The 15,443-nt window shown below is 36.5% G+C and overlaps 2 protein-coding genes across 3 annotated transcripts in view; one reads left to right on the top strand and one right to left on the bottom strand.

The window, feature by feature from the left end:
- ERCC3 (ERCC excision repair 3, TFIIH core complex helicase subunit) overlaps positions 1–15,443 on the bottom strand; it is a 387,208-nt gene that overhangs the window by 151,507 nt on the left and 220,258 nt on the right. The gene's annotated exons all lie outside the window — the stretch shown is intronic.
- XRCC5 (X-ray repair cross complementing 5) overlaps positions 1–15,443 on the top strand; it is a 49,040-nt gene that overhangs the window by 29,002 nt on the left and 4,595 nt on the right. The window contains exons 15-19 of the mRNA XM_063400795.1: positions 2,160–2,250; positions 3,692–3,761; positions 10,083–10,192; positions 10,685–10,781; positions 12,845–12,912. Of these exons, the coding sequence (XP_063256865.1) occupies positions 2,160–2,250; positions 3,692–3,761; positions 10,083–10,192; positions 10,685–10,781; positions 12,845–12,912 (436 nt within the window). The remainder of the gene's footprint in view (positions 1–2,159; positions 2,251–3,691; positions 3,762–10,082; positions 10,193–10,684; positions 10,782–12,844; positions 12,913–15,443) is intronic.

Below are 15,443 nucleotides of genomic sequence, written 5' to 3'. Positions count from 1 at the left end.
AAAACTGATTTGTATCTACTGTCATCATATTGACCAGCTTCTTCTCTGTTAATTTTTAAGGTCTAATGGGACTAAAGCAGCATAATTGTAGGCATATCTTAATAGAGATTTCAGCATTCATTTGTATCACTTTTGCTTAAGATCTGTGTAGTTTTTTAAAAAAATCCAGTAAAATAGAAAGCATTTTACTTTTTCGTTCTTAGGTTGGCAGTGGAGAGGCTGTTATTTTATCCAGCTTTGTAGGATGTGAGAGGCTTCTATATTAATGTAGAAGTGGGTGTTTTAAATTAATCTTGTATTTTATTAATTTTTCTCAAATAGTAATTGCACGTTTTGCAGTTTAAAAATACTGCTAATCAGTGCATATTCTAAATGTCAGATCCTTGGCTGGTATAAATGGCTATGGTTTCATTAGTTTCTGCTGTGCTGCACTGATTAATGACAACTGTAGATTTGGTCCTAGGCTGTTAAATGCAGCATCATCATTTATTTTCTCCTTCCTCCAATCCCAAAGCATTTTGAATCAGTAAAAATAATGCAGGAAGAAAAAGAAGAAAATTGATTGCCATATACTTTTGGAGGAAAATATTCTAAAAGAGAATTTTTGTTGTTCTTTACACCTTTCATCAAACCATATTAATATACAAGATTTTTGGTTCCAGTAGAGCTTCTAAGCTCTCTGGTGTTGATAATTATCAGTTTCTCCTTTTACAGAGAGACACACTGGATGTTCAAAACAATCAAGCAACTTATTCAAGGTTAGGCAGAAAGTCAGCAGAGTTGAGAATGAAGCAAAGGTATCCCATCCTTGTCCTTAGGCATAACTAAAGTCGTCATTTCTCCTAGAGTGATAAGTAAGGTTATGCTGAATGACAGGAGTTGCTGAGGAGAAGGGATTTCATTTTGGTAGTGACAAAACTAAGGACAGAGAAGATTGCTGAAACAAAGTGAGATAGACAATGATTGTAAAGTAGGGGAGGAGTGTGCTATAGAAAGCAAAAAGGAAGATTCCACAAGTTCTTTCTAATAGTTGATTGCTTCTGTAGCGTGCAGTGCAGTTTTTGCAATCAGTTCTAATCTTGCAGAATGAAAAGTGGCTCCTAGTCCAGGATCTCTGGCTTTGTCCCTACATCACTTTCTTCTTTTCACAGTAGTAATATTTTTCAGAAAAACTTGTTACTTTGTTTTGGGATTCCTTGAACTCAAATCCTGCCCTTGGGATTGCTGAGTAGCCTTCAGTTATTCTTAACCTGAAATAAATTTGTCTGTGTCAGTAGCCTGACAGCCTCTGATTTTCTTCCCCTTCTGTGATTATCTGGATTTTCTTCTGTTGCTGAAATGTGCTCTAAAGTATAACATGTTACATGTTAAAATTAAGCTCCTAGTTTGAATGTACACCTTACTCTATGGTACCTGTAAGGACAAAGTAAGAAAGTAGCCCAAAATCACAATTAACTTTTTAAAAATAATAAATAGTCTTTTGAAAGCATTTTGAGATGTGGCTTAAAATGTCCTAAGAGAGTTCTGATCTGCTCATTAGGAGTTTGTCTAGCAGGTTTTAACAAATACAAGGTGGAAGTTTACAGACTCTTGTATTCTAATGGAGAATTGTGGTCATTAGATTGAAAAGCCACTGGGTAAACAGGTTTGTATTAGCTGTAAGTTCCAAGACAGGATCTAGCAGGTAGTGATTGAACAGTAAATTAATTACTAAATTTATTACTAAAATGGTAAATTTTCACTGACATTTCATGTTTAGAAAAAAGTCTAGTGAGAATGCCAAATGTCATGTTATATACTGTAAATTATCAAGATTAACTCAACACAGAGGTTCCAAATAAAGTGCTTGGAGATATTCTGTATTTAGAAAGATGAAGAAGGTCTGTATAAGGAAATTCACACCTGAAATAAGCACTAATAATCTCACACCTTTAACAAGTGATGCCTTTGCTGTATGCTAAGATGAAGTTTGATCTTTGTTTCTACTATCTGGTTTGTGCAGCCCAAGGGGCAAATGAAGCGTAGTTAAGTGTTGATTTTGGAACAGTTATGTAATGAAATTTAGTTCAGTGTATATTTCATTAATTTACTGACTCCCTAGTTAGTAGACAGGACAATCTTCAAGTGTTTACATTAATTTTTGTCCTTTTCATTTGCAGTGAAGATGAACCCAGCCGTAAGAAACCAAAAATTGAAGATGAGGAGGGGAGCTTTAGCATTATGAAACTTGCTGAAGGCAATGTCACCTCTGTAAGCATATTTTTACAAATCTGATTATTAAAGGGGAAGATTAATTCTCTTATTATAGTGAATATACAGAATTCCTGATAAAAAGAGAGTTTCTAGCTGAAACATGACTGAAATACTGTCTACTTGTACATCTGAGACTCTCTGCTAGAGATTGTAAAGACAACTTTCTCTGCCCCCAGGCATGTGTTAGCACAAATTTCTATCAGTCGTGGGTATTTTAGGACAAAATTCTCTCCTGATGTTTAGAACTCTAAAAAGGAAAGCCTGAGGATCTGAAGAAAACAGAATTGGAGCTCAGTGGCTGAATTTTGTTCTTGCTTTCTTTCATATCTTCTGCAACACAGAAGTTGCCTCTGTGTATTTAATTAAAAGTATTGCTGGGATTTTAGACATTGTTCTCTGCATTAATTGGGGGTCAAAATCAGAAATTTGGCTTCATCTTGCCACTAGATCTAACTTATAATTTTGTGGGTAGATGAAACCTGTATCATAACTGTGTACTTTCCTTTATTTGTTCTTTTCCTATTAAAAAAAGAAATCATATTGAGCTAACTTCTCTTGTTTTCAAATATACTATTCTTTAAGGTTCATTTTGAAAAAAGCATTATTGATACTTATAAAAATATTTAAAATCTGAAAAGATTTCAGTGTTCTACACTTCTAATATAATTTTCTGATATTTCCTGAAAAGTGGTAATGCTAGATCTTAAAAAAATACAGTGAGGCCAAGCAAACTTATTTGCAAGGTCCACAAATTATTTTGACAGCAAAACATAAAAATTAAAGAAAAGTAGGAAAATTATGATTGCTGATAGGAAATTTTAAGCAATGTAGAGTTGTTGGGTTTTTTCCCCTTCAAGTTAATGCATCTGTTCATTTTTCAAGACTTATTTATATTTGACCTGGTTTTAGTTCCTTTGAAAGGTTTCTGCACTTGCATGCTCATTTAGAGCTTTGGTTATAAGATGTCAGACTCTGCCAGAAAGCCTAGATGATTTAAGTGCAAGCTTTTAATTTTGAGGTTCCTATTGGAGTGGCAAACCCTGATTCTGTACCCCCTGCCTGGGAGCTCACACTCCTCACTCAGCATCTGGCGAGATTTGGGAGCTCTAAGAGGTCTGTGCTACAGAAGATCTCAAAGCTCAACTAGCAGATAACCTGAATTGTTGTGCTTCTGTCCTCTCAGCACCAGGGAAGTGGTCAACTTGTAACTCCGTGCAACAGAATGAGTTCATTTTGCTCATGTCATAACCAATCTTGCCAGGAGTACTGTGTATTAACATGCATTATAAATCTTGCGTTTTTGAGTTTGAATGCAGAGAAGTACACAGCTTCTGTTTTCATGTTAAAGTAAAAAGAAATGTAAAGATTCTTGTTGCCTGACAGGAAGAAAGAGATGGATATTGGAAGGCAATTGAATTGGTTTTTGTGCTTTTTGTAGGTAGGCAGTGTTAACCCAGCAGAAGATTTCCAAATTCTGGTGAGGAAGAAAAATGCTGACTTCAAAGATGGTAAATGGCTTTTGTCTATCTTAATTATATTAGTAGCACCTCCGGGGTTCAGTAAAAGCAATCCATTTGTCTAAACATAAGTTTCTGGTGCAATGTGAGTTGCTCTGGAATTTACAGGTTAGCTTGTAGTGCCACTCAGCCAAGGAAGGTGTCATTTGTAATTCTCATGTTGATACTTGTCTTCCCCTGTTAAAAGTCTCAGGCAGCTGTGTTTGGGTAAGAAGGCACTAGGTGAATTCAGAGTGGAATAAGCAGGTAGTATTTGTAATCTGAAAGTTGGGAGGACGTTCTGTGTTCACTGACTCTTCTCAGAGATGAAGAGCACAAGGTACAGGTCAAGCACTGTCTTGCATAGCCTGAGTCTAAAAATGCAATGAAATTATTGTTGGTTTGTGTGGTATTTCCCTTCTGGAGTAGCTATACAGTTATTTATGTAATCCAAAGGTGTCTTAAAAACAATGAACAAGATGGATAGGGCCCTTTACCTCATAAAGGGTGATTTGAAGGTTGTGGCAGGGTAAACCTGACCTGCCAAATAGCCACTAATGTCGCATTCCTTTGCAAAGAAAGATTTGCAGAGGTGCTTAAGTGAGGTGCTGATATTTCAACAAGACCTTTGGTCCTTTTGGATGTAGTTTCAGGAGTGTGTTTAGTGGTATATTGAGTTGTGATATGATCTGTTAAAGCCTACATAGCCATTTCTCTCCAGAATTTCCAGACTCTACACCAGCTAGCTAGCTTTTTAACATGGATTTTTCTTTAGACCCAGAGAAAGTTATTTATTGAAAAAATATTTGAAGTTGTGTACTTAAATGTCAGATATATTAAGATACAGTAAAAAAGCATTGTACTATACATTAAAATAAAATGTAGAACAGTTCACTACTCTGTTACAGTGATAAATTTTATCATGTAGGAAAGCTTTAAGGCAGAAGTAAGTATAGTGATTACCCTTGAAGATGGTTTAACTAGAAAGAGTGCTTAAATATGTCCACTTGGTAGCTGTGCTGGAGATAACTGCAGTACATGTTTGAATGGTTCTGAAATTTTGAGCAATTTGCTCAAATTCTATGTGATCTGCTCTGTAATGATAAGGTGTAGTTAAACAGAATGTAGTGCAGTTACCCATTTAAAAGGAGAGATAGAAGCCACTATAAGTAAAAAACATGCTTTGCATATTCTCTCTTTCTTCTGGATAATCCTTTTTGTGCTTTAGAGCTTTTTAGGCGCCTTAAATACATTGAACATTGCAGGCATGTTTTTAATGGCTTGCTATATTGCACTTTGGTTATGTAAATAGTAAATACTGCCTTAAAACTATCAGTGGTTCTAAGGGGTTTTTTGGTATAATTTTGTCATTTAATGGTGAAACTTTTTTCCCTCTGCTAGAACATAAGAAATATGAAATTTCTTTGCAGAAAAGGATAATCTATGGAATTCAAATACTTCATTGTAAAAGAGGTAGCATATGTCAGGATGCAGACAGGAGAACTGCTAAGTTGCATTCTGTTTTTCTTTCTTGTATTAAAAAATATCTACTACAGTCTTCCTAACTGAATAGAGCTTACATTCACCTTTTAAAATAACAGCTGCCCTTTCATTGGGAGGAGAAAGACCTTTCCACTGTTTGATTTGAGGTGGGTTGTTTTTTAGTAAATAGAGAAGTTGTAGCAGTAAGGAAGAATTATACTTTAAATACTTTAATACAACTACAGTTGCTTTTTAATTAAGCTACAGGTTAATGGCACACCCCCACCAAAATTTTAAAGTTAGCAGTACCAGAGGATGGCAAGGTGATTATTTTTCTTTTTCTTCTGAAAGAGCTTGTAGAAAGTCCTGATGGTATATTTATCATTGAAAATAGGCACCAGTATATTTCCTGCAGCGCCTTCACTGGGATTTGTTAATCAAGGTTTGTACCTTTCATAGCAGAAGTCTTAAGTGGAAGCTGGTCTGTGTCTGATGCTGTGTGAGAATTTTGCCAGCAATGCCTAGATACATCTCTTTAGGAAATCGAAGATTTTCAGATTGATAAGGGTCTTAGAGATAGGTTTTCTCGACTGGCAGCAGAATTCCTGAAGCAGTAATTGACTTTGGTTTTACCTGAAAACTGTGTAATTTATTACAGTGGGGAGCTGCTTAGGGGTTACATGCTGGTTTATGTTTGATGGCATCAGCTTACTGGTTAACATTGATGCTCATGTAACTAGCATTGTGTTCCCTTCTAGACATCCTGACTTTCTTATTTGTATTCATGGCCAGAGAGATGTCATTTTATGCAGGTCTTATTTTGAGCAAGTCACAAGTGTACAGTCATCACAAAGAGATGTCTTCTGATAACAGCTTGTGACATTTTTGTCAATGACTGCACATAAAATAGATTAGTTTACCTGAGTAGAATCTAATTGTTGCTCCCAAGGGTTTACAATGAGTTTCTTCATTGCTGTGGCTTCAGAGAAGACTCAAATGCAGTCAGTGCTTGCCATCTTTGTAATGCCAAAGGAGTAGCCACATACCACCAGTTTATCCTCCTATTTGGAGGTTTCCATCCATGTCTGCAACTCTGGAGAGCAGATCATGTCTCATGTGTTGTATTTTCATAGGCTTCTGTATAAGATAAAATCAGGGGAGTATAAAAAGATACTGACACATGCATAGTATTTTCTTTGATTTGTAAATTTTCAGTGTGAATTTATAGGCCACATTTGATTGCATCTTATAGTACTCCTGTCTAAGAACATGATGTCAAAAAAGCTTTTTTTATTTTTCTGATTGTCAGCTGGGAGAGAAATCTGCAATGACAACTTAACAGTTTATGGACCTAACAAAAAATGTCCAGAGGCAACTTGCACTAAGCTATCATTTTATACTTACAGTAAATTTGTAAATTTTTTTTTCCTAGGCATTTCTAGAAAAATATAGTTAAAGGAATCAGTAATTGCATGTGAACAAGGATGATATTTTATTGCAATATTTTCTGTAGAAATAAGTATAGTTAATTACCTTTCTGGAGCTAAGATAGTTTTTTAAAAAGCTAATAGTTAATTTCATTCTTTGGTGGCATGTTTTTGCAGTTTGTCTGCATTTTTATTGCACTGGATGTTTTTGTATATTTCAGAGACTATTCATGCTCTACTGCTAGGTAGGCCAAATGCAGTGACTGATTTGATGAAAATGATTCAGTCATTAGAAGAGTTTTTGCAAACCAAATACTTGAGTATGTAGAATCACTTTGAAGTTTTCTGTATTTCTGCTTCACAGAGAAGATGAAGCCAGGTTTGTCTTTGAAGGGCATAGTGATTGGGTGAGACTCCAAACTCTGAGTTGCAACAAACAGAATTTGAATTAGATGTTATGGAGAAAAGGTAATAAAGATCACAATGATGGAACTCAAACACAGAAAAAGGGGCTCAGAGAACTTGGAGCCTCTCCATTTTTGGAGCTACACGGAACTCAGGTCTGTGGAGCACTGAGCCACCTGTTCCACAGTGAACCCTGTTTTCAGCAGGGATTTGGGTCTTGTGTTCTTCAGACATCCAGCCTCAGTCATTCTGATCCATACTCACAGAACATTTAGAGACACCATTTCAAAACTGAACAACACCTCATAAGGTATTGGAGTAGTTCAACAGCCAACAGCTCTTGATCTAAAAATTCTTATTTCTTGGCAGTATTTTAAAATAAATTATCAGATGATTTAACTGATTTGTCAGTGAATCACACTTTAAGCACTGTCCATTAATAGAGATCATTACCATCAGCAGCACGTAAATCAGAAGATTACAATGGGAGTCTTTTGTCTAAAGGAAGAATTATTTTCTTAACCTGATTTATTTTTTTAGGGGGGAAAAAATCCCCAAGGAATCAAACTTGGGCTGTAATAATAGACAGTTTTGGCTATTATTATTGTGTAATCTGATTGGTATAGTAATCAAGACCAAGAGCTGAACTGAACAAACATGGAAATACAACTGCACTTTTGTACTGTGGCTGTTCAGAGATAACAAGTGAATATAATTGTTCATGGCATATTTCACAAAAAATGACAGCACTGCTGAATGTATTTTGGAGTAGCAAATGTATCTGAATGCCAGAGGGGAAGAGATTAAATTCTGCTAGAACTAAAAGATCTTCTATTCTGTGATTTTTTTTTCCTGCAGTTCTCCAAACCTTAATAACTGTATTTGTTATCTAACCAGTCAGGTACGGTAGAAGGAGGAAAGAGGAGATTAAAATTTCTTGGGATGTTCTGCAGAATGTGGTGGTTATTAGGAGTGCTGGAAATTCCAGTTAATGCAAAATGTAGAAGTCTGTTGTTAGTTCACTTTCTTAAATGTGTGTGGAATGAGGGAAGTTGGGAGAGAAGAAAAAAGTTACAGTTACACAAAAGTGGCCTGAATAGGCTGTCATTTTGTAACTCAAGGGCCTATTCTTCAAAAGCTCGATGCCTGAGATTTGTCTGGGACACATCAGAGTTAATGCTTATCACAGCTTAGTTAAAAAGACATCTTTATGCAGAACATGCCTTGCTCCAAAAACAGGGACATCTATTTTTTGCAGCATCCAGACCCAAAGATTCAGTCTAATGAAAAGGCAGCAGGAAATCAACCAAGTTCTCAGATTAGAAGTGCAAAGGAACAGCAACCACTTCAAGAATTTCCAGCTATAATCCTTAGCTACTGTCTTTAGTATTACTTTTGGCCCCCTGAAGTAATTTGGTAGTTTAATCAAAACACAGAGATTTTACCTGCTTTAGATTCAACCACCATTGGCCTATCATTTAAGGGAAACCAAATGGACAGAGCCAACTTCTTACCCAAACTAATTTAGGATGTTAGAGTAATATGACTTTAAATACTGTTGCTATGTTACCTGTTTGCAGCCTATATTATGGACTCTCAGTGACTGGTAAAACATTGCAGGTTTCCTTTGGTTCCTTACAACAGATTTCAAAAGGAGGCACCTCACAGTCAGAAGCAAGAAGGTCTTTTCTTCTGATGGCTGCCAGGGCAATCAAATGGAAAGGGATTTAAAAAAAATTAAATGCAAAAGAAGTAGTAGAATGTCTGATAATTTCAAACAGTATGCTGGCATCTTTCTGGCAATAAAGACTTTTATTGCACCCTCATAGTGCCTGGGGTTTTAATTTAACACATCAATGAGAAGGCAGTGTTTAAAAAAAAACACCACTACAACTGAAAACACCAGCAGGACTTGCTTTTATTAGTGCAATTCATAAGAAATTAGAACATTTAATGAGAAAATCATTAACCATGAAAAAAATGGACTGACTTAACTTGGGAAGCTTAAGTAGTTAGACTTTCAATTTAGTTTGTCAGCTACTGGTGAAATAAATAGAGAGTGAGCTGATTACCTCTGGCACAGTAGGCATTTTAGCACACTTTCTTGTTCTGTAGCTGCTGCTGGGCAGAACCATTATCTGCCTCCTTTTCTAGAAACTGTCAAAAGCTAGTGGGAGAATATCAAACATGCCTTGTTTCACACCATTCAGGAATGTTGTCCTTCAGATTCAGTTCAATTAGGGATTTAATAGAAAATAATATAACAGCCAGTGCTGTGCATACTCACAGGGAGCAGAGCGGAACACAGTACTTAAACAATGTCTCCTTCTTGGTGTGTTTATGTCTTGTTTCTTCCACTACTCTGGCAGGTGATTTTCTTTGTTGATGCTTCCATAGCTGAGATTCTTGAAGGGATGTCTATGCCCCTAACATCTGGAGCTGGGGAGGGCTGTAGGTCAGGGCAAAGGTTCTGCTAATCCACTGACCGGTCTCTGTACAAGAGCAGGACAGGCAGATGCTGTGCCTTGGTCAGAAAGCTTTCCTGAATCTTTCTTCAATGGCAACAACACTTAATCTCCCTTGACAGACATCTTCTTTTAAGAATTCTAGAATTTGTTCAAACATTTTTTAAGCTGTTAAAACTTAAATCAGCCTGTGCTAAAGGGGTTAACTGATGTGTGTTTCAAGTGATCCCATTTTGTTTGTTCTTGACCCAAATCTTGGCTCTTGTTTTGAGAGAGGCAGGGCGCTATCAACTCCCTATTCACTCTTTTCACAATGCTTCTGAGTTTATAGATCACTATTGTATCCTCCTCACACGTGTTTTTTCCCTGGCTGAGGTGTCTGCCAGAGGGTAAAATTGGACCATTCCTTAACTGTAAATAAACATTGAAGAGAAAGTAAATTACTAAAATCCAGCAGAAATTATTTGGGACTTGCAGAGCTCTTGGATGACATTTTCTCTTGTCTGTTTGCGGTGGTTTATTTATTTATCAATTTATTTCTCCTTGTCTTCCAGTGAGTCAGCAGCTGATAAACCGCATTGATCAGTTCTTGGAAAATAAAGGTTCACAGTACTACATGAAAGGGATCGACTGTATCAGAGTTTTTAGAGAGGAGGCCATGAAGGTAATCTTAATGTGTGAATACTCTTACCTCTTTCAAATAAAGGTGTAATGGGCCTATTTGCTTGATCATTTATTGCTGCAGCAAAAAGAATTGAACTTTAAATATGTTTCAAAGTTTAGAAATAGAGTTGCATCTTATGGGGGTTTTTATTGTTACTGGAATGGGGACTAGCCTCTCTGGTATTACCTGCTGTTGTTTGTTTTCTTTTAAGCATAAAACAGAAGGCCTATGACCTGATGCTTGTGCTAGTTAAAAGTGCAATCCTACAATCCTTCAACAAAGCTAGTTACAAGAAATTCTTTCTAGCTTTCTGAAAGGCACTTTTTGTGGCTCACCTTTCCTTAGAACTCACATTTTTAATACAAATAAAACCCGAATTCTGTAGAGACTTTTGTGTTCACTGTATTAAATGACTTCACAAAGAATTAAGGTTACAGTGCTCTTTAGTAGTTTCAGTATTTCTTGCTTACAGTTGCTGTTATATTTTTTCAGCTGTCCAAGGTGCAGTGCTTTAATGACTTTCTGCAGGCCCTGAAATCAAAGTTGGAAGATAAAGCCTTATCTGATTTCTGGGAGATCATGGTACAAGGTAGTATGGGATTTAAAAAAATTAAGACAATTTCTAGTTGTGTTATGCATTTATCCATTAAGTAAGAAAACTTCATTAGCAGTGGAGCACTTAGACTAACCCACTGCAGCATTTTGATATGCTTCATTCCTGCAGCCTGTTTAAAATAAAACCTTCCATGTTGCAGCTTCCTTTCCTTTTCTGCACTAATAGTTTCATATCAACATTATTCATAATGCTTTGCCAAGTCTTGTTGAAATGGTAAATTAATTGTGGAAGAAGAGACAAATTAAATGTGCTGGGGTAGGGAGAAGAAGACACAATTTCAGCTGAATTTCAGAATACATGGAAAAAACTCATGCAGTAGAGCTATAAAAAGATTCTTGCAGTTTAAGCTTCCAAAAAAGTCATAGATAGCGTTGAAATGTGTCACTGATCATTTTGTATTTAAGTAACCTGAAGGACAGAATATGTGGTAATACGACACCTACCGATGATTAAACTGGGAGATACAAGGCAGTGCCATTCTGAAAGACATTCAGAGACTACACAAGTGATAAATAAAGGAACATTTTCACAAATGGAAAATATAGTGGACTAAAAAAAAAAAAATCTTTTACATCATACTTGTGTTTTTAATTGGAAGCAATGCTAAGAAAATCTGCTAAATGCCCAGTTGCATCTCTTAAGGGTGCATGCTATAAAATGCAGTGGTGTGCTTTTGTATAGTACTATTCAAAGTGGTGAACTCCAGACATGCTGTAATGTCTACTTTGTCCAACTTCTTTGAATTACAGGATGGGAATTTGTTTAGCAATGTGAAAAACCAGCACAGGACAACACTGACACGAACATTATATTCAGTAGTGCTGTAGGAGACCTTCTCTCTTTGGAGATATAAATTTGGTAAATATAAATTTGGAAAAACAAGCCAGTAAACTTTGAAAGTAGCAAACTTGGATCTTTCAAAGCCGTGAATAATTATTAGTTAGTATAAATCAGAGTTTTTGACAAACTGGAGTATATTTTTGAGGAAAAATCAACCAAACAAACAAATACAAAGAGAGATGATATTTTCATACAGCATAGATTCTCTTCCTTTGAGAACATGGTGAAATGAAATCTTGATGCTTTATGCATAATCTGCCTGCTCTCACTAGGCAGCTGAAATTGCTTTTTCTTGCTGCTAACGAGAGCAGAAGTCCTGTTTTCTCTCATTCTTGCCACATGACCCATTCCCTCTTTTCTACCAAATGTGGTGTGCATTGCATCTTGTCATAGCTCACCACAGTCACCAGAAGAAGATGGATGTAAGTTAATGAGTTAGTGGCTCAGAAGAAAGACAGATCTGTTTGACAAATTCCTTTGTTTCATGAAACCCTGCCATGTGGCTCTGTGGGCACATGAAGGTGATACTACACTTACACTGCTCATGAAATTTTGATGAATCTCCCAATTTTTGCTCTCACACCCACAGCTACTTATTCAGGCACAAGCATTTGTATGGCCAAGTGATGAGCTAGACTGGAAAAACTATTGGGGTCAAAATAAATGGAGATTTTTTTGAATTCTTTTTCTAGGGGGGAGGTGGGATGTCCCTGCACAGGGTGGTGCTGCTGGCACAACCAAGGAGCAAAGTGAGGCAGGACCAGCACTTTGGTAGTCAGAGGGGGTAATCACAGCACAAGTGTCTGGATACTAGGAGTTAATTTTTTCTGAAGACCTAAGAGCATGCTGTGAATGACTAAAAGTGTAATTTCTAATAGATTTTCAGCATTTCATCTGTGATCTATGATTTTAGTGTCTCATTAGTTTGATTGTCACAATATTAGCAGTTTCCTAAATGGATACTTCCACAAGCTTATGAATATGCTCATTAATTTATTTTTATATCATATTTTTTATCATAGTTGACTCATTTATGCAAGTCACATTTTCCTTTGAGCGATACTTGTTTTTTTTACTGGTGATGATGACACATTCAGAAGTTGGAATGTGGAACACTTTTTTCACTTCTAACATTAGGTGAATTTTTGGGAAGCCTTCTAATGATATTTTTATGTATTTTTTTCTTTTTTTTTCAGACAGAATTTCTTTGATCACTAAAGATGAAGCGGAGGAAAGTTCGGTGACAGGTGAAGAGGCTGAGAAGGTATAGTTTTTATAATGAGCATCTGTTTGTATAGAGCCCTTGCTGTGGAACTGAAGACTTTTTTATGTGGATAAATCTTCAGCTGAATGAAATAAGATCCATATGAAGAAATAAGAATGTTCATTTGCCACACAATGGAAACTTCTGCATTTCAGAGCAAAATACCTTAGCATGTACTACAATGTTTTACTTTAATTGGTCTTTAAAAGTAGCATGTATTGAAGTTATCTGAAAATATCCTCTAGAGAGAGTAGGAACTTCAGCAACTCAGTGTAGTGGAACAGCAGAGTACTATTTACATATGTAAGATCACTATTTAAACTTCACAGAAAGAAATGTGTTCTCACTGGTAGCATGAGTTCAAAAATCCAGTACTTTTTTTAAGGGTTTTGTGCACTCCATAAATTGAAGTTGTTGAGGCTAGTGTTCACTATACATGCAATGATAGCAATATTTTCACTTTATGCAGCTCTTGTGGATTGGTGAGCATCATTTGTGATGCTGGGGGTATTATTGGTGGCCATATTAGATCCTTTTGGAAATGGGACTATTTACAGGTATCATTTCTACAGATATGTAGCATTTCAGTAACTTATGTGATGAATGAAGGCTGTCCCAATTACAAAGGACTGCACTGTAACAGGCAGAATGGTGCCTTCTCTTTGGAAGGAAGCAGAATTCAGAGCTGCTGTCAAAAATTATATTTTTGTGGACAGGATAAAATGGATGTTTTTTTATCAGGCTGCTAGTTTAGGAGAAAGGTCCTTGTATTGCAGACCCCCTGAAGGTAAAACTGTGGCTAAAATCACCATTTTGCAGAGAAGTAGCTTTTATAAAAGATGCCACATTGATTTTTGCAACTTCCAGGCCTTCCATTAGCAATAGCCAAAAGTGGGTAGAGGTAGGTTCTCTATGATTTAGTTAATGAGTAGAAAAAGGTTGTATTTTAGAAACTGTTTTTTTCATCTGTAAGAATTTACCTCAAAGTGAAGAAAGCACAAAAATGTCATGAAAATTAAAAGCTAAGAAACAGGGTCCAGAAAGCTGAGCACATGTGCAGGATACAAATGACAGGGTATGATGATTTTTCTAGACGTGAAGGACGAACTGGCTATTTATCATTACACAAAAATGTATAGAGCACCTTTTCCCCCAGTGGTGGTTTTAAAGAGTGTCAGTCTCTTTTGTGCTGTGGATTTACTTGGAAACTTCCTGAGACAATATTGTTCTTGAGAACTTTACTTTCTGGTCTGAAGCTGCCACTGATGCTCAAAAAATGTGTTAATGCTGTGTGAAATAGCCACTGTTCCTTAAGGAAATCTCTGCTAACCACAAAGACCTTGCAGCATACCATTGTCTTCACTGTGAGCTTGTGGTGACTAAAAAATACTGTGCCTGCATAGCAATGCAAACAAACGATAGAGTATCAGGGACTGGATTCACAGCTGCCAGGCTAAGCTGGAGCAAAGCATTTGCAGACTGACTGCAGATTTACATTTCTGTTTACCATTGTCCTACAATCACCATATATTGCAATACAGGAAATTATTTTGTGGCTGAAGGTATTCGTGATTGATTGAAGGTCATACAATAGCTGTATCTTCCCATTAAATTGGGGGAATACAAGATATTGCATGGAATCAGTTTTGCAGCAGAGTTGTCTAATATGGCAGTTACCTTAATTTCCAGTCTAGAGTACTTGGATTGCATCTCTTGGCTAACTAAGCAACTGGCAATTCCAGATATTCACTAGATAACCACCTGCCCACACACTGTCCAAATCCAAACCCAGAGCCTTAATTCCCATTGTCTGTTAAGGGATCATATGACTTGTTCATTAAGAAACTGCAAGACTCTGTATTCTTGGAGTAAGATCTGCAGGGATAGAATATTTTATGTTGATGTTGTGGGGCTGGTATAAAATCTAGTCCTTTTTGGTCCAGTTAAACCCTGCCACAGGTTTCCTGTGTGATACAAAGCCAGCATTTTCCTAGGTCTACAGCAGATTGCAGAAGTGGTTCATTTGTTTTCTGTACTGAAGGCGATACCCTTCACTTAAGGGTTATATTGGATTTTTTCAAATATCTTCCAACAGAGTAAGATGCAAGTTTTCTTCACCTCTGAAGAGGTTATGTACAAGCCTGTAGGTCATGGGCTTGTCTGTCATTGTAGTCCTTTGTGACACAAAAGCCCTTTCTCTTGCATGCTGTTTACTAGCTGCTAGTAGTTTCAGGACTCTTTTGTCTGGTTTTATAGGGTTGCTGTCTGTAGGAAAAAGGAAGACTTATCAGGCTGCTTATTAGGCAGGTCAAACTTCCCTTTTTATTTTTGCTTGAGGTAGGTTATTCGTGCATATTTTCCTATCACTGAGAAAAATGATTTTTTTTCCCTTTAATAGTGGAGATTCTCTTTTCAGAGCATGAGGATGGTAGGTTAAAAGAGCAGGAATGTCAAGTGCTTTTACTGGTTGCTTTGGGGAAGATAATGGATTTCAGCACAGCTATTATATGTAATTTGCTTTTGCATAAATG

The sequence above is a fragment of the Prinia subflava genome, chromosome 6 (genome assembly GCF_021018805.1).
Source record: "Prinia subflava isolate CZ2003 ecotype Zambia chromosome 6, Cam_Psub_1.2, whole genome shotgun sequence".
Classification (NCBI taxonomy): Eukaryota; Metazoa; Chordata; class Aves; order Passeriformes; family Cisticolidae; genus Prinia; species Prinia subflava.
Note: the sequence above shows the minus strand (reverse complement) of the source record. Positions and strands in the feature narration are given on the sequence as shown.